Raw genomic sequence first — 24626 nt, forward strand, 5'->3', positions numbered from 1 at the left:
CAAAGTTAAACTGCAGAACGATTCCTCAGGGAGACAAAAGAAAAATCTGGAAAAGTTTGAGGAAACATTTTCAGCATGAGAGGATATTGACCTGGCCACCATCAGAAATGCCCCACGTCAGCAAAATGGAACAGTGAGACACATGAAGAAAAGCCTCTGGCTAAATCAAAAAGAAACAGACCAAAAATAAAGCATCCTGGGGAAGAAAGCTAGCAAAAACTTTATCAAAATATAAAGCACTTGGGTGAAATCCTGGTTCCATTCAAATCAATGGGAGTTTTGACATTGGCTTCAATGGGACCAGGATTTCACCTTTAACATTTATCTTGTATCAATAATAAGAACACTAACATTAGTAAATGTATTTGTAACTGCACTTCCAAAGGAATGGGATCTAACCTGAAAAGTATATGGGGTCATCATTCCTTGTGATTTGTAAAACTGCACTGCTTGTGTTTCCAACTCTGGCTCCCCCAGTGGTATTGACGAGGCTGATGGTGAACACTTCCATTTCTTCAGGTAGCTAAAGGAAGAGGAAATATGAAGTAAATCTGTTTCATGCAAACAGAAAGAAATTAAAATGAGATAATCAAAAGCAGAGGAAGCTCTAAGGGCCAGTCCTGATTCACTCATCCTTAGATATGTGTATTATCCATATGCTTTTACAGAAAGGGACCAGAGATCACCACAGGTCTGCAGCTTTGGAGCCCGAAATCAGGAAAGCACTCAAACCTATGTTTAAATCTCAATGCAGTTAATGGGACTTAAATCCATACTTAAGTACTTTGCTGAACTTGGGTCTTAATGCCTCACTCTAACTATTATTTGAAAAGAGTAGGTCTGGGATAGATTTCTAGTTTCCTCCCTGGTGAATACTGATACAGAGAAGCAATTTAGCTTCTCTGAAATATCCTACTTTTTCTCCTTAATTGTTCCCTTTATTTCCTTTGTAGTCCAGCAGACCCTAAAATTCTCTTTCAGTTTCCTGCTTCCAATACTCTTAAAAGAATTTCATGTTGCTTTGTGTCTCTTTGGCTATGTGCTACTTACTATTCAAATTCCCTCTTAACCCTCCTGATTTCTATCTTATATATTCTACTATACATAGATTCATAGATTCTAGGACTGGAAGGGACCTCGAGAGGTCAACATCTATAATTTGTTTCTTTCATTGGCTTCCTAGGGCTGGACATCTGTTTTTTAAGGACCCAAACAGCCTCTTGTAACTTTCAATTTCACTATACTGGTATTTTTTGTTTAAGGGTATGTTCATCTTCTGTGACTCTGTTATGGTCTAGCTCCATGCTGTTTGAGGATTTTGATTTCCTCTTCTATGAACCTGTTCTTTTAAATAGCTTCTTTTAAAACAAAAATTACTGCTTTGTAAGGTTTAAAGTCATAGCACATGTCTCTCAATGTTCTCACACTAAAGTAAAGTAACAAACTATATTTGTCTAAAATATTTACCTCATCTGGCAGTGAGTAAATGGTGATCGTTTTTGAAAACTCCTGGTTTCCAAAGAAAACTGTCCCTTGCACTGGGTAGATGTCATTGGTAGAGACTGGTTCAACAACCCAAGACACACTGACATTTCCATAGTTTCCTTGGTTTCTTACAATTCTGTAAGCAGCTGTGAAATGCAAACATACAATATGATAAGTGTGCATCCACAAAACAATAAAAATTAAAGAGAGGCAGATTGACAAAGCCAATTCAATGAAAAAGAAGAGGGGGGGAACTAATCATTCTGGGATTCCTTTTTGGTAGAACCGTTGAAAACACAACTACATAAAAAACATAAAAAATGTCACATGAATATAAGAAATAGGTACATGGAGGCATTTCCAATTTGGATATAATTGGAAACTGCTGAAGAGCCAGGCAGCCAAATGATATGCCACTCCTGGTGAAATAAAACCTTATCTGCAAAACACTGGCCATATTCTGCAAAATGCTGAGCACCCTCAGTTCTTGTGACATCATTGGAACTTGATGCCAGTCAGACCCTTGCAGAAAGTACTTCTTAGCAACTTGCAGAACTGAGCCCTAAACGTAGAGATATGAATCTGCTCAACCTGTTTCCAGGATCTGCACAGCTAGACCTCTGCACTTTAAGCAGATGCAGAAAACAAAAGAATAAAAGATCAAGATCACAAGTCTCACAGTGAAAAGATCGAAAGAAAGCAAAAAAAATCTATGTTTAGTATAGGCAGATAGATGTAACAGAAGCCTCCTTCAGCACACCAATAAGTGATCTCTTTGACTGGGAAAGCAATCGCTGTTCCTATAACCTCATGGTTTTAAGGGTGTTAGTATGAGTTAAACTATAATATCTTGAACAAAACAGGAATTACCAGCATAGACTGCTTCTCCTTTACTTTCATTTATTGATACAGCTAGTTCATCAGGGAGGAACTGAATTACTCCATGTGGATCATCATTCTTCAGAATGGTTATATTAACCCTTGTGGCAGTTCCCAACTTGCTTGGCAGTTCACTGTGGCTACTGAGTACCACAGAATAGAATTCATCCAGCTAGAATAGGAAAACTAAGTCAAAAAAATCATATAGACTCATAACATTCACAGCATGAAAAGAATGGACCACAGTCCACCATTACCAACCTGGCAAGAAAAGTTACAGCTTTAAAAAGCAAATCAATGAGCATGTGTTTCCTGTGCTAACTTCTGAATAATGAGCAGCACCCCATTTCCATCCCTGAAAGTAGGGAATGTCAACAGCTTATATGATGTAATAAGGTCACTTAGCACATCACACGTACTACATCACAGTGTACAAAGGTATGAAATGATTATGTGGCAATATTCCATCAGCTATTCATTTATGGAAATATGAGTAAATAGCATGGATCTAAAGAACCTACTTCTAGGGCAAGTACATAATTAAGATCTTCATTCATTACTAGGCATAAAAGAACAAAATACCACATTTGTAAAAATGATCAAACATTCATGCATTTGTGTCCACAGAATTGTACTCAAGGATCATCCAGGTACTAATCACCTTACAAATATTTGCCTTGTTGCCACCAAACTAGTTAGCAAGGCAGCTGATTTCAATTTTATCCCCCAGCAAGCTAACAACAGGAGAGTTGAAAATGAGGGGAAGCAGTTGCCCAACAACCTTTGATGATCCCAGAAAGAGGGGAAAGCCACCTGCTCCTGACCCAATGCACTGGAGAATGAGGTGTTGCAGGCCATCTGGATACCTCCCCAGGTGACATTTTAGGTAAAGGAAGTCCTATAGTCTTTTGGAGAAAGGGAGTTGCCACTGTAAACCCAGTTTCTGTGGGGAGGAGGTGATATTTGGATTCAGGGACCCAGATGTCATCTCAATAAATCATCTGGAAAAAGGGGTAAACAATGAGATGGCAAAATTTGCAGATGATACAAAACTACTCAGGATAGTTAAGTCCCAAGCAGACTGCGAAGAACTACAAAAGGATCTCTCAAAACTGGGTGACTGGGGTCTAAATTGGCTGTTACCACTCAAGAAAGAGATCTTGGAGACATTGTGGATAATTCTCCGAAAACATCCATTCAATGTATGTGGCAGTCAAAAAAGAGAACAGAATGTTGGGAAACATTAAGAAAGGGATAGATAATAAGACAGAAAATATCATACTGCCTCTATATAAATCCATGGTATGCCCACATCTTGAATACTGTGTGCAGATGCGGTCACCCCATCTCAAAAAATTGATTGGAATTGGAAAAGGTTCAGAAAAGGGCAACAAAAATTATTAGGGATACGGAACGGCTGCCGTATGAGGAGAAATTAATAAGACTGGGACTTTTCAGCTTGGAAAAGAGACGACTAAGGGGGCATATGATTGAGGTCTATAAAATCATGACTGGTGTGGAGAAAGTAAATAAGGAAGTGTTATTTACTCCTCCTCATAACACAAGAACTAGAGGTCACCAAATGAAATTAATAGGCAGCAGGTTTAAAACAAACAAAAGGAAGTATTTCTTCACACAACGCTCAGTCAACCTGTGGAATTCTTTGCCAGAAGATGTTGTGAAGGCCAAGACTATAACAGGGTTCAAAAAAGAACTAGATAAATTCATGGAGGATAGGTCCATCAATGGCTATTAGCCAAGATGGGCAGGGATGGAGTCCCTAGCCTCTGTTTGCCAGAAGCTGGGAATGGATGACAGGGAATGGATCACTTGATGATTACCTGTTCCGTTCATTCCCTCTGGGGCACCTGGCATTGGCCACTGTCGGAAGACAGGATACTGGGATAGATGAACTTTTGGTCTCACCCAGTATGGCTGTTTTTATGTTCAATATTAGGACCAAAACCTGATCATCATTCAAACCCAAATATCAGCCTAATTTGCCAATTCCCTACTCAGCACTTTAGGTTAGAAAAAAAAAGTTGCTCTTCTTTCAAATGGGTCGGGGAGAAAGAGGAAAGCATAAGGGTAACATTTCAAATCATCATCCCATCATGTAACATGTACATGGCACCTTTCATCCAAAGCTCTACAAATACTATATGCTCAGCATCACTGAGATGCAGCTACTTTTGGTGTGAAAGGCGTAGTCAGGTGGACAACAGAATTTCAGCATGCTGTATAATAATGGCGGAAGAGGAAACTTTGATCAAAGACATCAGGACAAACCCTACCCTTTCAACCAGTGTCACAGAAACTTTAATACCCATGCAAAGTGCACAGGACCCCAATTACTACAATCTCATGCAAAACAAATTCAGGTATATGTGTGTAACATGAAGGTGGGGGGAGTAGCTCCCTTTGATGGACACCCAGACATCCAATTAGCTGTAAAATCCCTCTTGGTCTGTTCTCTGCTTGCAGGAAGCTGATGAGAGACTCAAGGGAGCTTGGACAATGGCACGGAGTGACCCACCACCACTCAGCTCTTCTAATAGGTCCAGGTTTGTTATAGAAGGAGGACTCTTATACAAGGAGACCCTTTCTGGTAGGCACAAGGAGGACTGGCATCCTCAGAGACAGTTGGTAGTTCCAACTAAGTATAGGGAAAAGCACTTGAGCTTAGCCCATGATCACCCTAGTGGCCATGCTGAAGTGAACAGGACCAAGGACCATTTGGGGAAGTCATTCCACTGGGAGGGAATGGGCAAGGACATTTCAACCTATGTCCGGTCTTGTGAGGTGTGCCAGAGGGTGGGAAAGACCCAAGACCAGGTCAAGGCCCCTCTCCAGCCACTCCCCATCATTGAGGTTCCATTTCAGCATGTAGCTGTGGATATTTTGGGTCCTTTCCCTAAGAAGATACCCAGAGGAAAGCTGTACATACTGACTTTCATGGATGGCTTTCATGCCACCCGATGGCCAGAAGTAGTAGCTCTAAGCAACACCAGGGCTAAAAGCGTGATTAAGGTATTGGCAGACATTTTTGCCAGGGTAGGTTGGCCCTCCAACATCCTTACAGATTCGGGAACTAACTTCCTGGCAGGGACCATGAAACATCTTTGGGAAGTTCAGAGGGTAAACCACTTGGTTGCCACCCCTTACCGCCATCAAACAAATGGCCTAGTGGAAGAGTTTAATGAGACTTTGGGGGCCATGATACGTAAATTTGTGAATGAGCACTCCAATGATTGGGACCTAGTGTTGCAGCAGTTGCTCTTTGCCTACAGAGCTGTACCGCATCCCCGTTTGGGATTTTCACCTTTTGAAGTCGTTTATGGCCACGAAGTTAAGGGGCCATTACAGTTGGTGAAGCAAGCAGAGAACAGACCAAGAGGGATTTTACAGCTAACTGGCTGGCTGGGTGTCCATCAAAGGGAGCCACTCCCCCCTCCCTTCATGATCACAATATGTGATAGTTTTATAGCTCAGTCAGTTTCTCTCTATTTCTGTGTCCCTTGATAAGGAAAAGAAAGACTGAAAAGAACCAACAGAAACCCATCGAAAATGTCACTAACATCTACAAGCTAAAGCATCTGTGTCATAAAAAATTGTTAAAACCACAGAATTTGTGAACACAATTTAAGTGTACAAAAATACTTTTACCTCTGGAACCCCATCCATCCTTGTTAGCAGAGTAATTACAATCTCCCTTTCACCAGGCTTAAATTCCAGAATTCCTGTGTTTCCATAGAACTCATTGCTGTCTCTAGGCTCTACAGTGTAGCGCAGAAACTGTTTGATAAGTGTCCCCTTGGAGCGGACAATTTGTAGTTCAACAGACTCCCCTTCCTTTAAAAAGAGAATGGAAGATCAAGCGGTTTCCCAGTACACAAATATACTCTTAAGGTCAGGTGTCTACCATGAAAACTTACTTTTATAGTGTAGGGTCCTCTGGAAGAGGAAGAAAATTCAAATACTCCCCCAGGATCATCATTTTCCATAATGATCAGTTCACAACTAGTAAACCCAGATTTAAGGATCTCATTTTCCACACTGACCCTGAGAAAGGAAGATAAAGAGCTATTTTGAAGTGGCAGTATTGTTTGGAAAACAAATACAGTACTATGCAAAGTATATAAACGTATCAGAGCAATGGTAAACTCTGATGGGTTTGTTTTGCATGTCCCAACCATGAAAGAGTATCAATAATTAACTGCAATGGTGACATTGACTAAACAAAGAAATCACAATTATATGAGAATGTTTTCATGTATATGTTTTTGGTTTGATTTTTATATTTGGGTTTTTTTGTTTGTTTGTTTTGGGGTTTTTTTGCTTCTAAAATATCTTCACTTTTTGTTGAGTGTATTGTGGCTGGTTGGTCTGAATTTAACAAGGTCACATGTGCCCAGAACACTCAGAGAAAGAAATGAAAATACGTTTGTACAGATAAATACTTAAAGATCAGATTTAGTGCTATGTTGTACTTTATTCCATGTGTAATAAATATTCCCACATCACCAAGATAGCCATACTTAATTTAATAGTCACACATTTGGGACCCTACCCTGCTCTCATTAAAGTTAATACAAGTTTTGCCATTGACTTCAATGGGAGTAGGACTGGACTCTTGATATTATTAACTTGATTCTCCCCTATGGCTTACCACTGGTTGGTGCAGGATGTGTGGGGTGGTATCAGGGAGATAGCTAGGGTGACCAGATGTCACGATTTTAGAGGGACAGTCCCGATTTTTGGATCTTTTTCTTATATAGGCTCCTATTAACCCCCACCCCGTCCCGATTTTTCACATTTGCTGTCTGGTCACCCTAGAAATTGCCCTGGACCCAGTAGGAGTTTGTGCTTCTTCCTAGCAGCTATAACTTTTGTCATGGGTGAAAGATCCTTTATGGCCCCTACGCCAGTGTAGCACAGGCATAGGGTAGCATTGCTCTGCCATGCCCACTTCTGACATACCTCCTATTCCAAGACAGGTGGTGACTGATGCATGATGGGAACTGGCACGCTTGTGCCAGCAGAGTGTTCCCTGTGATGGGAGATTTCACTGCAGGCAATTTGTGACCAGTTACTGGCCTCTTTGCACTTTATTAGTGGCACAAACAGGCCAGATCTGATTACAGAATCCAGTCCTACATATTTAAGTAAAAACAGAGGAGTTCGAGGTTATATATATATATATATTAATAAGAGCTAATGGAAAAGTTGGTCCATGAAGTGCAAAGAAACTGAAGGAAGAATTATGCTTCCACACGTGATTCTGACCTCTTCTGCTACAAACATTGCCTGTCCTCTAATAAATCAATCATCTTGTCTCCACTGAGCTTTCTTGTACTTTTTCCCCCTCACATCAGACTCTTTACAGATAACACTTTAAGCCTGATGGCATAAAAGACACCAGAGAAGCTAGCATTGAAGGATGCACTGAAAAGCCCTTTTGAATTTGGATAATATATAGGTCCATATACTTTCATATAATTGGATCCTTTCAGATTATTTGTTTCCAATGAAAATTAGGATCTATGTACAGCACATGATTGTCTGCATTTGTTCTACCTCTTACCCACCCTTGAACTGTATTTCACATTAAAATAAGAAAATAAACCTTCACTTGGGACCAAAATTTATCAAATATTTGGAATTTACTGAATCACAAATTCCCAAAGGCAATTCTGGAAATCACTAAAGAATAATGCTCCTGGTTCCTGATTATTACCTATCACAGCCCATTCTAAACAAAAGATACAGGACAATGAGTCCTTTATTATTCAATAGGTGTAACTTGTTTGTGTTGGTTAATTATGAAAATTATTGATGTGTCAGTGGAAGAAGTTGTACTACAAAATATATGCAGGTTATTTAAAGAAGAAAATAACTCTGCTCATAAGTTGTTTTAGGATATTTATAGAACACTTGTTTTGGTCAATTGTACTCAGTTCAGTGATTTAACTGAGGCGAGTTGTACTTGTGGCGATTTTAAACAACTAATCCACTGTTTCATCAAATGCTGAAACATCAAACGCTGAGCCATGCATTCATAACATCCATCATTCACAGACCCTAAATAAAGAAGCATTTTCAAGCTGGCACCCCATGTCACCAAACGAAACTGCAAAGGAAACATGCATTGCCTGAGGAGATGCAGAAGGTACACTTTTTCGGAGAGAAAGAAATGATAAAGAGGACAGAGTCTTGTCCAACCCAACCGCTTTCAAAACAAAGTGTTGATTCACTGAAGACAAAGACACAGCTCGCTGCACTTACCCAAAGTACACGACAAACCTTTCTGTCTCTACCCTGTCAATACAGAGAGAAAGAAAGGGGGAGAGGGATAAAAGTGCCATTTGCCAGAATTTCAATAATACCAATCTTAGAAGAGAAGGATAAAAAAAACTAAAGCTTTTTTTTTTCTTTTCCAATAGCTAATAATGTCTGTTTTATGGGAACACTACTTGCTTGGCACTTCCCTGTTTACAAATGCCAGCAAGAGGTTCAGCAGTTTCCACTTAGGAGAGATGACCCCATGACCAATCAGCATGTCAAGACCCATTCAAGACATTCCTTACCAAGCCTCCCCTAAGAGCTCGATGGCTGCCAAGCACTGTACATACTCACAAACCGCAGCAACTGAGTAAATTTTATTCAGCTCTGTTTGTAATTACTTTGTGCCTTTAATTAGACAAAAAAAACTTTATTCTCAGGTCTACATGCCTTTAGGATCTGTTTTTTCATCAATCTGCCAAAATAAGTATATTGGCAGATAAACATAGGGAGAGTTTGAATGAGAACACATAAAAACCCCTGCTCAACAGGAAGTTACATGAAGTCTCATTTATGACAATTTTTTGATTAATCAAAGTACAAAAGTACAATATATAAAAGGAAAGTATTTTTCTACTCTCTTAATTCCCTCAATTTTAGTCACACATTTGTAACCAAATTATAATGATTAGCCAAGAACAGAGTGGAAATGAGGTTGAGTATGTCTCGGCTTGGCAATTTTTAACACCATATTTTTACTATGTGTTAATAGCCCCATCTTTTTATATATCATCATGCATCACAACGGTACAAACAGGCGACAGTTAGGTTTAGGGGGAGAAATTCTACTGAAGTCAATGGGGAGTTTTGTTATTGACTTCAGTGAGGTCAGGATTTGCTCCTTCCTTCACAAAATATACTGCAAAAGTGTTCCAGAGCCAAGTATTAATATAATGAAAATACTAGGAAAAATATTCCAAGTTTGCTAAACCAAAAAAAGTTAATTAACTTTTAATCTGAACAAATATAACCCACATACTTAGAAATGGCATTGTAACATCAATAGCCAAGCTGTTGGTAGTATATAAACACAGGACACAAAGGACTACCAGGTGGGTTTTTAATATGTATGTTCAAGCTTTTGTTAGGATTTAAATTATAATAATTTCTTAATGAGTGAATGGTCAAGCCAGACACAATATCCCTTTCAGCTGCATGGAGATACATTGAATGAATCCACATATAACTGAGACAAAAATCTCTGTTAAGAAGATGGACTGAGGAAGCTTGTCAGCATCTAGTAGCAAGTTGTAATGAACTATATGGCTAACAGCATAAAATTTGAAGAGGGCGACTACAATGAAAGAGGCAAAGAATACCACGAGGCTTACAACCTGAAATAAAAAACTGGGTGTTCTTACAAATTAATATCAGAGAGGTTGCTTCTGGTCCCATTGAAGTCAAAGAAAGTTTTGGCATCGACTTCAATCAAAGCAAGACTGGGTCCTTTTAAAAAATATATGTACTCTATCCAGGCTAATGAGGATAAAACAGCTGCTTTGACATGATGTATTTTCCTAGATTTATTTGTATATTCTTTCTGAAAAAATAAACACCTATGAAAAAAATAAAATATTAAATAGAAACAATGAGGATTAGATTTCATAACTTCTGCTCACACAGAGCACTGAAGTAAATGGGATCACTCACAGAGTAAGTATGCTGGTCCTGAATATTTACAACCTGTGTTATGCTGATATTAAAAGAATTATCAAATACATTACTCACTAAGAGACTAAAAAAAAAGAAATTAGTGTTGTGAATTTGAAATTTAGATCCAAACATTCACATTAGAGAACTCATGTGGCTTTACTTTTATGCTATATTTTCTTGGGAAAATGAGCCCGATCCTGCTAATTTTCATTTTCTAGTACTGCATATTAATGAATATACTTTACTGATTTAGGCCCCAATTTTGCAAACTTGTGTGTGTGTGCTTAACTTTAATCACAAAAGTAGTTCTTTTGATTCAATGGGACTGTTCACTTGTAGCAGTGAACTAAGGACCTAATCCAGAACAGCAAATACCATGCCTATGCCCAGGCATATGCCTGTAACAGCCTGTTTCCTTGCGCTCTCTGGTGCACATTGAGGATTTGCATTATGGAAGCAGATATTCCAACTGCTGCAGTGAGTTGCACATGACCTTAGTCCTTCCCCATTCCCTATGCATATTGGGCCGAATCCTCAACTGCACTTGAGCAGTTCTCAGGAAACCTGGGGGTGGAACAAAGGTTGCTTTTTATTATCTGATCATGGTGACAAACACTGATTTATCCCCTGGTGAGCAGATTCATTTTACACTTCCCCTACTGTGCCCACAACTAAAGGCATACACTGGCAGCACTGTAATGATGCCTATGTCAGAACGTATTTATGCATATGTCAAAGATTTTAAGTTTTGTTTTCTCCAAGCAAAAGTTATGGGGAAAAAGCTGTCAAACTTAAAATTTCACTATAAAATGAGTGATTATTAGGAAGATCACATCTGATCTGATCTCAATTAAGTTTTTTAACAGAAACCATCAGAGAAGTGAAGTTCTGAAACAGCCTCCCAAGGGGAGCAGTGTGGGCAAAAATCCTAACTCGCTTCAAGACTGAGCTTGATAAATTTATGGAGCGGATGGTATGATGACACTGCCTACAATGGTATGTAGCCATCTGCGACTGCTAGTAGCAAATATCTCCAATGGCCGGTGATGGAACACTGGATGGGGAGGGCTCTGAGTAACTGCAGATAATTCTTTCCTGGTATCTGTCTGTTGGGTCTAGCTGAAATGCTCAGGGTCCAACTGACCACCATATTTGGGGTCAGGAAGAAATTTTCCCCAGGTCATATCGGCAGAGACCCTGGGGGGATTTTGCCTTCCTCTGCAACATGGGGCCTGGGTCACTTGCAGGTTTAAACTAGCATAAAATGGTGGATTCGCTGTAACTTGAAGTCTTTAAATCACGATTTAAGGCTTCAATAATTCAGCCAGAGGTTATGGGTCTATTACAGTAGTGGATGGGCGAAGGTCTGCACTTGCAATGTGCAGGACATCAGACTAGACAACTATGATGGTGCCTTCTCACCTTGATATCTATAAGTCTATGAGAAAAAGTATAAAATGCTTCCTTCTTGAAAACCAAATATGCAATCTCTGATACTTTTGTAACAAACAGACTTAAAAAATATTGTCCCCTAAATGCCTCTTACAGTTTACACCAGATTCACAAGGTTTCTTGTGCATTCTTTTCAATTAGCTGGTATTGAACACTGTCAGAAAGGATGCTGGACTAAATGGACCTTGGATTTGATCCAATATGGCAATTTCTATGTATATATAAACTATTTCCATTTTAAATTAAAAAAAGAAAAAACTAATGGAGAAACTTAACATAGTTGAGGTTCAAAGATCTTGAATAGCAAATAAGACTTTCAGCAAAAACTTGAGTTCCATGCTTTGAAATTTGCCTGGAAAACAGAACTGTCAGTGAATTTGTTTAATTTTTCATTAAAATCATGCTTCATTAAACACATTTAGTTCAGAGCAAGGGATTCAGGCAAGGTAAACTTCAAATTGCTATGGAATGTTGTTTGATCACTCTGCTTCCTAGGTTTGTATTCAATGCTCATCCCTCTTTAATTTTTTGGGGATTATCCACTGATTTAATTAGTGCCAAGACCTAGTTTTAAAGAAAAGTATTAAAGTAGGATTTGCCACAGTACAAATTCCACAGAGTTTCTCATCAGAGGGGATACCTCTGCCTAGGGTTTAATCCAAAAATATATTTGATTCTCTGGAGATTATTTTAGTTTTCACTTATTTTTCTATTAATGACAGATGAAATTCAGTGTTGTCTTGAATGGTAATCAAAATTAGCAGTAGCAGTCGGAATTAGCACTCACTCCAATATTCTATTCCTTATTTTCAAGAAGTCTGATAAATCTCTGAAGACAAGACCAGCTAAATTTTTACAGTGAAAGTTGGGTGAGTTTAACATGAAAAGCTTTTGAACAATTCACATCCCTGTATTAGAACACCAGCTCTTTTGGAAGAGAAGTTGAAAGCATAGTAAAGCCAAAACATTGAGTAAGGAGAAAATATTATAGTATGTGCTGGTATTTCTTTGAACCTCAGTGCAGAGGGCATCTCACAACATATAAGCCACAACTGAGCACTGCAATTAAGGAACTTAATCAGCCTGAGAGGCCTTCAATGGGCTCTGTGCAATTAGCTGAATTTCCACCATTGACTAATTTCTACTGCACTGAAAACCATCAGACACTTCACACTGAAAGGTCACAAACTTACATTCTGTAACTGCAATGTTTAAACCTCTTCCTTATAACTCAAAATGTAAACATTTTCTGAATATACTTACAGCCAGATTTGTAGCAGATGTAAATTGAGATAGCTCCACCGAAGTCAATGGAACTATGGAGATTTACACCAGCTGAAGATCTGGGCCATTGTACATCCACAACCTTGTTCTAGTTTCCCAAATTACATCAGATATGATTTCAAAAAAATGTGTGAACAAATACTCTAAGCACTCTATTTTCCATCTGTAGTTGGCAAGAAGACAAGGGTCTTTTCTTCCTCATGTAGCTCTCACCACAGTGATCTGGTGTTATTTATGTTTTGGTCTGGATTCTGGCTGAATTACTGCCTGGCACTCAACATGAGGCTACACCCAAAATAACCCACTCAGAGTCTTCACCAGGAGCAGTATATGGTTGCCTCCTCATCAATCAGTTCTTCTCTTAAGGTGCACAATATAACAGTCCTTCATAATTTGTATTGGTCTCCAATTTGTTTCTGGATGAAATTTGGGGTGTTATTTTTTTCCTATGAAGTGACTGCTTCATGCTTTATACATCGCTTCCTATAATATTGTCCCAATATTGTCTCTTCCAAACTGTGGTAGTTACAATCAGCTGAAATGCGTAAACTAGCAGCGCCACAATTTAAACTGGAAGGGCCTGGAGGAAAGGTTCTCACAGAGAAGGATCCCCAACACTGAAGCTGAATTCTGCCCCACTTGATTTCACAGAGCCCAGATTTGTTTAACTCAGGGAATACAGTCAGGCCTACCTATTAACTGAGGCTTCTCCTGAAGGGTGGTGGTTTTTAATAGAGAACAGGAGAGCAAGGAGAGGGAAAATGTATTTATGATGGCCTGAGAGTTTCTTTGTAAATATGGATGTATTTTAAATCTTTAATGTCTTGTAAAAATGTAACCTAAATAGAGTTAGGCACATTAACTAAATTTCAATAAGTAACATACAATCTTCATTAGAGCTCATATAATAAGAGCATATTTTATCTACGATGTTACTAAATGCATGTATGTGTGTGTGGGTATAGATATATTAGGGTTACCATACGTCCTCTTTTTCCCGGACATGTCCGGCTTTTCAGCAATCAAACCCCCGTCCGGGGGGAATTGCTGAAAAGCCACACATGTCCGGGAAAATGGCCGGCACTTCCTCTCCCCCTGTGGCTCTGCTCCACTCCTCCTCTCTCAGATTTACAGAGCCAAGCTGCCCGAGCAAGCGCTACTGGCTTCAGGCAGCACCCCCCCCCCCCCCGCCTCCGGACCCCGAGCCCCCAGCCAGGCACTTCTCCTACCCGGCTCCAGCTGAGCTGCTCCCACGGTGCAAGGTCCCGAGGCAGGGGGGGTGCTGCCTGAAGCCGGTAACGCTGGCTCCTGCAGCTCTGCTCTGTAAGTCTGAGGGGGCGGAGCCGAGCAGCTCAGTTGGAGCCGGGGGAAGGGACGTGTCCAGCCAGCTCTGGGTCCTGAGGTAGGGGAGGGCTGCCAGAAGCCAGCAGCTCGGCTCTTACAGTCTGAGCTGGGAGGAGCAGCTCAGGTGGAGCCCAGGTAGGAGAAGTGCCTGAAGCCGGTAGCACTAGGGCAGCTTGGCTCTTAAACAGAGCCGAAGAGTCAGGGAGCAGCAAAGCTGGGAGTACCATGCGCCGCTGATTGCACAGGTGGGGGGCAGCGCTGGGGGAGCTGCTCCGGGGAGTCGCCAAAAAGCACTGACTGTGGTGGGGGAGGAGGGGAGGGCAGTGTGAGAAAGGCAGGAGTGTGCAGAGGGATCAAAGCTCTGGCTGCGATGGGCATCGGGCTGCCTTGCCTGCAAGTGGATCAGAGCTCCTGGGGCTGGGGTGTGCTGTATGGCACTCAGCTCCCCATTTGTGATGAGACACAGCAGTGTGGTGGATCACTGCGAAATACCTGCCCAATCAGAGCTGCGGGGGCAGGGCTTGCAGGGGCTGGCTCCGACAGCTCCCATTGGAGCTTTTCCCAGACAATGGGAGCCTCTGAGCTTGGCTTGTGGCGGGCCAAGCACGTGGAGACCCTGGCTGCCCCTGATCCTAGGAGCAAACACAATGCCAAAACGAAAATACAAAGTTCACTACATATAAAGAATTACGTTTTAGAATTAAAGAATTAAATAGCTCAAAATGTCCGGGATTTTACCGGGCAGGGAGGAGAACTGGGTGCTCCAAGGCATCTGGGGAGCTGGGAAACAGAACAGTGTGAGCTGCGTGTCCTGACCGCTCCCAAAAACTGAGGGCCGGGGCAGATCCTCCACTGAGCAGCTTCATTAAAGTCATGGGAGTCTATACTAGTGGAGTGCCTGACTTTAGAATTGGTGCAGCTGTTTCGTGTGGCTGGGAGGGAGGAGGGGGAATGTGGGGTGCTCAGGGGAGGGGGCGGAGACTTTGGGGAAGGGGTTGGAATGGGGACAGGGAAGGGGCGGAGTTGGGCGGGGCCGGGGGTGGGGAAAGGGGTGGGACCGGGGGAGGGGAAGGGGCGGAGTTGGGGCGGGGCCGGGGCCCCATGGAGTGTCCTCTTTTTTCAATGTTCAAATATGGTAACCCTAAGATATATAGATTTACTAAAGCTACCATAGCCTACACATTTGATTTTCACCTTGATTGATGCTGCAGTATATAGTACAGCACAAACACTTATCCAGCATGCAGTCTCTTTGTGTTGATTCTAATTCATTACTGCTGAGAGGTGCTGGGTTGCCAGCCCTGGAAACTGAAGTCTTCTGTTCCCCATGCAGACAGCAGCAGTGCAAGCTTTCACACATCACCCTGCCATTATCCTTCACCCATGATTTGGAAGAGCCATTTCTAACAGAGAGAGGTGGTCTCCATGTTCATTCCATTCTTGGCTTTGGCTAGCACCAGAACTGCCAAATTTCAGCCATAGGCCTGAGGGAGATTAACTCGCTGCTAGACAGAGACTGTATAGGTCCACAGAAAAATTTGGATTTTGTCTCCTGCTTGGTTTCCTCTGCTTCTTCACCTCTGACCTTGCCAACAGCAGCTTGGGAAATCTGCTTACTGTTGGCATACACTTTACCCCATCACTGTCCATATCAGTATTCCTGCTGCATTTTGTATTTTCATCCCTACAATTATGTTAAATTTAATTATATTAATTTAATTATACTATGGTTGCTATTACCGAGCAGTTCAGCTTCACTGACCTCTTGGACCAGATCCTGTGCACCACTTATGACTAAACCAGTCCCATCTAGAGCCACCCACAGAAAGAAAAGCAGAGAAGCGAGGGAAATATTCCTCCTGTATTTGTCTCTTCAGTGGGTCTAGGACTTTTATGTAATCAGTAGCTGGTGGAGAACACAAGGAGCTCTCACAGAAGCATCCAGCAAAGTTTCTGCAAGGCAGGCCTAACAATGATTTATTTTGTGATGAAGTAGCATATGATAAACTGTCTTCCTGAATGCTGACCTTGTATAGATCAGTAGGAACTTGAGGTTCTGGTGTTTCTCTTCACCTGTTGTATGCTTGTGTGAAATGATTGCATTTGATTGGCTATGGGTGTCTAGTGTTCAGCTTTCTGGGAGCTTGTGTGCATTCCTTGCAAGTGTTTCTTCCAGATAAGACACTGATTGGGGAGGGCAAATGTCGGGTGCTAGCTGCAGCTGTCCTTGATGAAGATCTCGGGGGAGGGGGTGCACCAGATGCCCAACTTACAGCAAGTATGCTCATCTGTTGTGCTGGAAGGAGGAGCACAGCTGGAAAGTTCTGCCCCAGAGTACTGGGAGGTGGAGTAGCAAATGGGAGGCATTATATATATGTTTAGGGGCTCTTATTAGGCTGTTTGGGAGCAGGGAAGGGGGTATAAACCATGTTCTAAGGTGCTGCTAAGAGCTAAGAGCAATACTCTTCCTCCTATAGTCTGTCTAGTGTATTCTGCACTAACTGAAGCATGCATGCATGTGACAGCAAGATGCATTACAAGCTCCAAACCAGATGATTGTGAAAAAAGGGACTCCAGGCCACTGCTGTCACCTGAGAATCCATGAGCTGTGATGGAGTTAGTCAAATACCCAAGAATGAGAACTATCATAAAAGAGAGTGACCACATATTTTCAATGGGAGCAGCAAACATAACCCCCATCAAAGAAAATAGCATTATGTGGACTGTAGCAAGTATTGTATGATTTACAATTCTAATTTCTTTTTTGTGTTAGCTCATAGAGTGTTGACCTTCCAGTGGAAATCATCATTAAGAGCTAGAACCAAAAGTTTCATGAACTGTGAAACTGTACACGCTACATGTCTATAGCACTTCTGGATACCTTGGCATTTTTAGAAGTGGATTAGTACATGCATATTTTCACAGAAATATAATGAGAGATCAGAGTTGAAATGTGAACTTAGTAGTCTAACAAGGTCTTCAAAACCATATTTCTGCCATAGCAAATATGAAATCAACTCATTAGATAGCAAGGAGAACATACATCCCCACGTTACCCTCCAGGGAAAACAGAAATCATCCACAACACTGGTCTAGGGTACAATGTTCCATCAGGCTTCTCCCAACACACTGCATGAATTGTGCTCTTTATAGTATTAGGATGCAATACCTGTCCAAGGTTAATGTCACAGTTTCGTTCATTTCAGGGATATCATCAGCTTTGACAGTAATGTTGATTGTAGTGTCACTTTGTCCAGATAAAAACAAAACAGAGCCGTTAAAAGGACTTAGATCATCATATGTTACTGCTTTTGGATTGAGGCCAGAAGGTTTCAAACTCCAAAACACAGTGGCTTGTCCATCAGTCCCATCTCGATGCAGAGCAATGGAAACCTAGAAAACAATATGGCAATCTGTGACTTTAAAACCAACAGATTAATTTTTTTACAAATCAACTACCCCCTAACAAACTACTAACTGGACAGTGTGCATGTTGGTATGGACAGGCTGATTCTTCTTTCAATTACATCAGTGAATATCAGAATTAACACCATGGAAATCAATGAAGTTACAACAATGAAATACTGTGAAAATATGTATTTCATGTATTCATTTGACTCATTTATACAATCATATATGTTTAGATTAATAAAGAGATAAAGCAAGCTGTTTACAACTTAATTCATATGACAATTTAGTAAGAAGCCACAAGTATAATAAGCTTTGTGTGACTGAATTGCCAATGCTCATCTCTTCAAGAAGAGAAATTGGTTTTAAATATAATTACCACATATTTACTTTCATTATTTTAGCACCATCTCATCAACTAATTGTTTAAACTAATTAGCAGAGTTTTAATTGGAGTTTGAAAAAGAGAGCCTGCCAATGAAGCTGTCCAAATTCAGGAACCGTGGGAAGACTGGCTTTAAGATAATGGTGAAAGAAAATGAGAGTGTGAAAAAAAAAGAAATAGTGTTTCCTGGTTGATATTAGAACACACAGAAGAATCTTAGTGCACTTGAAAATGATTCTGTTGGGCTCACAAACTTTAAAAATATAATGTTTGGAAAATACTATGCCTGGGTGACAAAATGACATGTTTTATTTATCAGTGGGTCAACGGAATAACCAGCATAATCACGTCCATGAGGTTGATAGTTCTCGCTCTCTCATTTGGGAACAACATTTTTAAAATCCCTGAAAAGTGCACTTTACTAGCTCAAACAGGTCATCAGAGTAATTATGTAATCTTGTGACAAAATGAGGAGCAGTGGTAAATACATACTCCACTTTTCCCCTCAATTTCCTCTCTCTCTGTCATTCTCAAAAACCAATAAAAACCAGTAACATGTATGCAGCATTCACAACAAGATGATTGGTGTGTATAACTGTATCTTTATTTCTAGCATTCATTTCTAACTTCTTATCTTAGACCTTGATCCTGCAAACACTTGCACATGTGCTTTACTTTAAGCCTATGAGTAGTTCCATTGTTTTCAATGGACTACCAATATCTTCAGATCAAAGTTTGTGGGACAGCATAGGAAACTAACTGCTCTGTAGATAAATAAAGAACTCAAGCTCCAGGATTGTCAGTCTTCCACCTAATAAGTTAAATTTATGGGGAAAAAACAATAAAATAACAGTGATTCTGAGTATTTCTTGATTATTTTTCACATTTGCAGTAACGTTAAAACTTCAGGGATTGAATGCTAGTCTTTGAAAGCTAAACGGGAAGAAATGTTTTTAATTGCACATTTGTAAGCTGATCAGAAATATAAGTACAAACTTTGATAGCAACCAGGATTTATTTTCTGCACCTTTTTTATTCAGTTCAAAATGAAAAAAAAAATGTTCTACTATATTTTGAGCCTTTAATACCTGACCTCGAAGCAGACACTTTATCCCTTTAGCCAGAGGACAATTTTTTAAAAGGTAACAAAATATCATTAGCACTTTGTGACAGCTGTTTAGAGCTGGGATCCCCCTTTCTAGTCCAGGGCTCCTTTCAATGAACCCTAGGATTGGGGTCTTGCTAACCCTTTAAGTATGGCCAGCAGGCTGAATGTGTCTTGAACTTTTAAATGGGTACCTTTTCTAACATGGCTTTAAAACAGGCTTTGGCAGGGTGAGGGTTAAAACCCAACTCCAAACAGTTAGCTGCTTCTGCATTTTGCTAACAAGGATATGAAGATGGCAAGGTGTTTGCCAGGAAAACAAAAGGCAGAGTTCAGGTGGACTGCTCAGCCTTAACTTTAGAAACATTCTGACTTTGGAGTGCTTGATTTCTCAGTCTTCACATTGAATCGCTGCTAGTATTTTACATGGAAGACTATAGTAAATCTTATTTGCATACAAATTGAACTTGATAGCAGGCAGGAGCATAATTTATTTTTAAAATTTTAGTCATTATATTCAAAAATGTTGTAAATATTTTCCCCTTGTGTTCTCAATATTTTAAATGCAACAAACTTAGAGATGGAAACCAACCAAAATCTTGAACTTGAACACACTCAAGCTTTTGGGAAATTAATATCCTGATCCACAGCTCAAGCCCATCCCTGAATATTATAAATGTTGCATTAGGAAAAGGTTAGCCCATTTACATGGTTACCTCAAATAAGACACAACTAAGGCAAATTTGATCCCTGCCTCTCCTCCAATTCTGAGTTCCTATGTGTGGGTCTAACTTTACCTCTTAGTGTACAGGACCCTCAATCATGGATCTGTATCAGAGAAAAGGGACCAAAATATCCCTCAGTATATTTTGTTTAGTGTGACTATATGAAAGATTAACCCTTTGCGGATGTGTTTATAGATATCACAGGCCAAATTCACCTCTGTTATAATGCCATAAAAGTATTAGATAATTTTGGCCTTTATGAAAAAAACTCTTCTTTTCCTAATGTGGCTTTTATTTTTAAGATGGGAAATGTTTTAGATCAGGTGTGATTTACAGAAAGGTTTCTCTCCCATTAACTTTTGAAAGGCTACACTAAGTAAAATAGATTAAACTTCCTCCAAATAACTTGCAACAGTGAAGGACAATATGAAAAGGGCTTACTTACCATGGTAGCAGTGGAGTCCTCTGGCTCATGAAGAATAATTGGAAGATTACTAGTAAAACCAATTTCCCCATTTGCGATGTCAGGAGTAATCCTCAGGGAAATATTTCGAATCTCACCTAGTCTAGGACTTATAGATGGGATTGGAGGAATGATATTTACCAGCTCAACTCTTTCCATCTACAAAAGAAACAAAAAAACCCCAAATTCTTTACTATCAAATGGGCACAACTCTGTTGTTTCGAAGTGGGAAATATGTGGCGATATATTGTCATTTTGTATCTTTAGCAATATCCTTGCAATTTTTCTCTTATTTTTTCATTTGTGTTTTATCTTATGTGAACTGTAAGTCTCCTTCCTGTGGTACAAGGCTGAAAATACATGACTTGAAGAGAAGGAGAGGGCTCCATCAGATATCTAGGTGTCTCAAGTCAAGCCTTGTTCATGTTGAATACACTGGTCTGAACTTACTGGGAAGTGACAAAGCACTCAGTGGAGAGGGGTGGGAAGCAAGTCTACTCTCATAGATAAAGCCCCCATGCCTGTCCAAGGGGCCCCAACTTCTGAAGGATTTTCCCTGCAAAGGAGGAGGTTCTAGTGAAGTAAAGCCATCACAGTGGCTCCTTTCCCAACATATTTTCTGAATATCGATATATGGGATGTGATATGAGGAAAGAGGTGTGGCTAAAACTCATCTGTCTCTCAGTTGCTGTAATAGCCTCATGGAGCTGGTGCAGGCTAAAGCAGCCTTCACTATATGTCAATATGAAGGAAAGTCAGTCATGACATTTGTTGAGCAAGGAAGCAAATTTACAGCCATGTGGTGGAGACAGACATGAACAATTCCTTTTTGGACATGAGATAGTAAAACTTTCAGGGATCTATTTTTCAAAATGTTAAGCATTCAAATAGTGAACTCAACTGGACATTTGCATGTATAAATACACATATAACTGCAGAAATTGTGCAGATAAATTAGTCATCCAATTAGGCTTGCATTTTTGTAGGCTGAAAGACATGAGTGCATTTTTGAAAAGCATGCCCTTATTGGCTTGTCTCCCTTTTATTTTCTCCATTGTCAATGCCCTTCATTAAATAAACCTTCCTTGTGGAAATATCGAGAACTGCTCTAATAAGTGTTTGTGGGAAATACTGACAGGAAATACTGTCAAAAAGGCATGATTTTCTGTCTATTACTGAAGTGAGTATAGAGGGCACTATATGTGACCCTTCTTAACTGATGTTAATAAGACTTGGAAGTATATGTGCCAACTTCAGGGTATCTAAGCAAACTGATGTAGAAACATCTTGAGCTGTGTCTTCAAAAATAAAAAGAGCCACCTCAAAGAAAGATGTGATTGGGGTTCAGAATTAAACATGTAAAAGCAGAGATCCAGATAGTGAGGGAAATTTAAAGCATATGCTCTCCTATATCAGTTTTATCCTTTAGGCCTGTTGAACAACAATAGTGACTTGTGCCAGGGTAGACTAAGAACACTGTCATAACTTGTCTAACTTGACAGGTAATCTAGGCTATTGTCCTAACAATACCAAGTATAAGAACTTAATTTTTGATTGTGTAAATTGGCAGATCTGCTGAAATCATTGGAGCTGTACCAATTTACACCAGTAGAGATATTTGGCCTGGAAATATTTTTAAAAGTACTCTATTTATTGAGAAATATATAGCTAAAATATAAGCCACACTTTTCCTTTCCACATATTTGTATTCACTTACGTATTCATTTATAATGACCAACAGGCAATGGAACTTCATTTTTTTGTATTTGTTTTTGAACATACAAAAATATCTAGTGGCACCCTACTTATGGATTAATTCAGAGTTAAAATACAATCAAACCTTAATTTATAAAACATTCCTCTCTTTCCTATTATTTTAATCATGTCTATGCAGATTCATTAGTGAGGCAACCAGAAGTGAATACGGTATTCCAGGGAAGGTTATGCCATTACCCTGTAATATTTCATCATAACGTTTTCTGTATTGTTCAGTTTTCCACAGGACATCATGCCATTTTGTTTTCCATATTTCCCCTAATCCATCCAATCATATTTATTTTGTTTTTAAATTCCTGACACATTCACTCTATGTTCAAACATGTCAGTTATCACTAGAACTGTGTGGGAATTCCAATTCGCAATCCATGGAAAATTTCACATTTAAAAAAAAATAGCATTCAGATTTGTAATGAAAAGTCAGATGTGTGAAATTTACCACGAAATAGATATTTCTGAAAAAAAAAATCCATTTGAGAACAAACTGGAATTTTTCAAAAATTTCCAGCAGTGGCTCTCCATGTGGCTGGCTGCCAGAGAGCCAGGGTGGTTGGGAGCCTGAGAGCTCCAGCTCTTCAGCAACTGGCCAAGAGGGCTGTGAAGGAGCTGGGAAGCCCTTGCTCTCTGGCAACTAGCCAGGCAGGAGCTCAGGGAAGCAAGCAGGTAGGCTGGCAGAAAACTAGGAAGGGTGCCTGCCCTCTAATCTCTGTCAAAAGTTTTGACATAAATTGACATATTTCTGCAGAACAATTCAATTCCATCAACTCAGCACCTTTTCAACAGAAAGCTGTTCCACTGGGAATTTTCAACGAGCAACAATTACCACTCTTGCAATCACTATTGTATTAAGCTGTAATTAATACTATAAACTAATTCTGCATTCGAGCCTCTACTCCATCCTCATCAACATTTTTTACAGCCTTCACCACCTCTGATTACTTGTTCCAGAGATAAGAACTATAGTCAATATATGATTTTATAAAGAAAGTACCCCCCAACACTCTTCCTTTTTCTCAAAAAATAGCCATTCACCAAATCCCATTTATTACTATCTTATTTTATTATTTTCCAGGAGTTTAATTTGGGGGAGGCAGAACGAGTAAGTAGTAAAATATTTACTTTATTTTACATAGTATCTGAGCTAGTGTTTAGTTGTCACGGCTTTTATCACTGGATGTCTTAAGCATCTGTGCTTGGCCTGACTGAATCACTCAAAGAATTATTCAATACTTTGGGATCCTTTGGATTTGGGAAAGCCCATTAGTCTTCCTTAACATGCCAAAAGTTGTATCTCTGACTACAGTAGGTTATTTAATTGGGTATGTCACTGAAAAATTTTCAACTCACGTCTCTGATTCTTCTAGCCATTCTTTAGCTTCATTCAAGCTTCATTTCCTCCTCTTCTTCCCTCTCCCCATTCTTGAGTTACTCATCTATTGTGTACAGTACAAGCTCTGTAATCTTCTCATTCTAACCATGCTCCCTGAGCTTATAGCTCATTCACAACTTGAAGGAATTGTCTTCATGACAAATAGTGCTGTTTTCCAAATGAGTTTTTAAATGAATTGTCCACTATAGGAGGCCCCTTCTTGTTTTATTTATCTAAACACAAAGATCCTTCTGCTTCATAGAGAATGTACAGCACTCAAGTCTGGGATCTAAAGTTTGAAAAGCTGTGCAGTGTACATAGGATCACTGACCATGAGGAATTCTACAATATCTATCCTGCACTAGTTTGTTTGTTTGTTTTCTTACATCCCACACTTTTACTGCATTTCAATACCTCTTAAAATCTCCTTTGTATTTAAGTGTGGTAGATTAATATGTTTCACATCTGCAGCAGCTATAGCAGATGAATCTGTTCTAGGGCTCCAGGAGGAATATCAAAGTTTAAATTTAAAGAATGGCACATGGTCATCATGGCTATCAGCAGTGCAGCTAGTCAGAAAATGTCTCCCTTTCCGCAATGAAAATGTTGATGAAAATGCAAACAAAAAAACAAACAAACAATTTTTTTTGATTGAGAAGTATTCCATGGGAAATTTCAAGCTTCTTGGCAAAAAAAATCAAAAACTGAAAAAGAAAAAAAAAATGTCCAAAACCTAAAAAAAATCAGCCAGAAACTTTCATCTGAAAACCCAATAGAAACATGGCTGAAACCTAAAACTTCTGTATTCAGAAATGCTGCCGTGGCATCTCACAGGAGTTGTAGTTTGGATGCCTCATGCCCCAGTTCTCTTCTATGTGCCAGGCTCCCTGGATGGACTACGTCTCTCATGATGCCCCAAAGTCTCCCTTCTTGGTGAGCCAGGTGATGCATCATGA

The 24626-nt window shown here is 39.8% G+C and overlaps 1 protein-coding gene across 1 annotated transcript in view; it reads right to left on the minus strand.

The window, feature by feature from the left end:
* ADGRV1 (adhesion G protein-coupled receptor V1) overlaps window positions 1-24626 on the minus strand; it is a 439035-nt gene that overhangs the window by 382964 nt on the left and 31445 nt on the right. The window contains exons 10-17 of the mRNA XM_054032481.1: window positions 20508-20684; window positions 17609-17832; window positions 8650-8682; window positions 6300-6426; window positions 6031-6216; window positions 2356-2536; window positions 1468-1631; window positions 400-523 (exon numbers count right to left, since the gene is read on the minus strand). Coding sequence (XP_053888456.1) covers window positions 400-523; window positions 1468-1631; window positions 2356-2536; window positions 6031-6216; window positions 6300-6426; window positions 8650-8682; window positions 17609-17832; window positions 20508-20684 — 1216 coding nt within the window. The remainder of the gene's footprint in view (window positions 1-399; window positions 524-1467; window positions 1632-2355; window positions 2537-6030; window positions 6217-6299; window positions 6427-8649; window positions 8683-17608; window positions 17833-20507; window positions 20685-24626) is intronic.

This window comes from Malaclemys terrapin, chromosome 6 (assembly GCF_027887155.1).
Source record: "Malaclemys terrapin pileata isolate rMalTer1 chromosome 6, rMalTer1.hap1, whole genome shotgun sequence".
NCBI classification, from domain to species: Eukaryota; Metazoa; Chordata; order Testudines; family Emydidae; genus Malaclemys; species Malaclemys terrapin.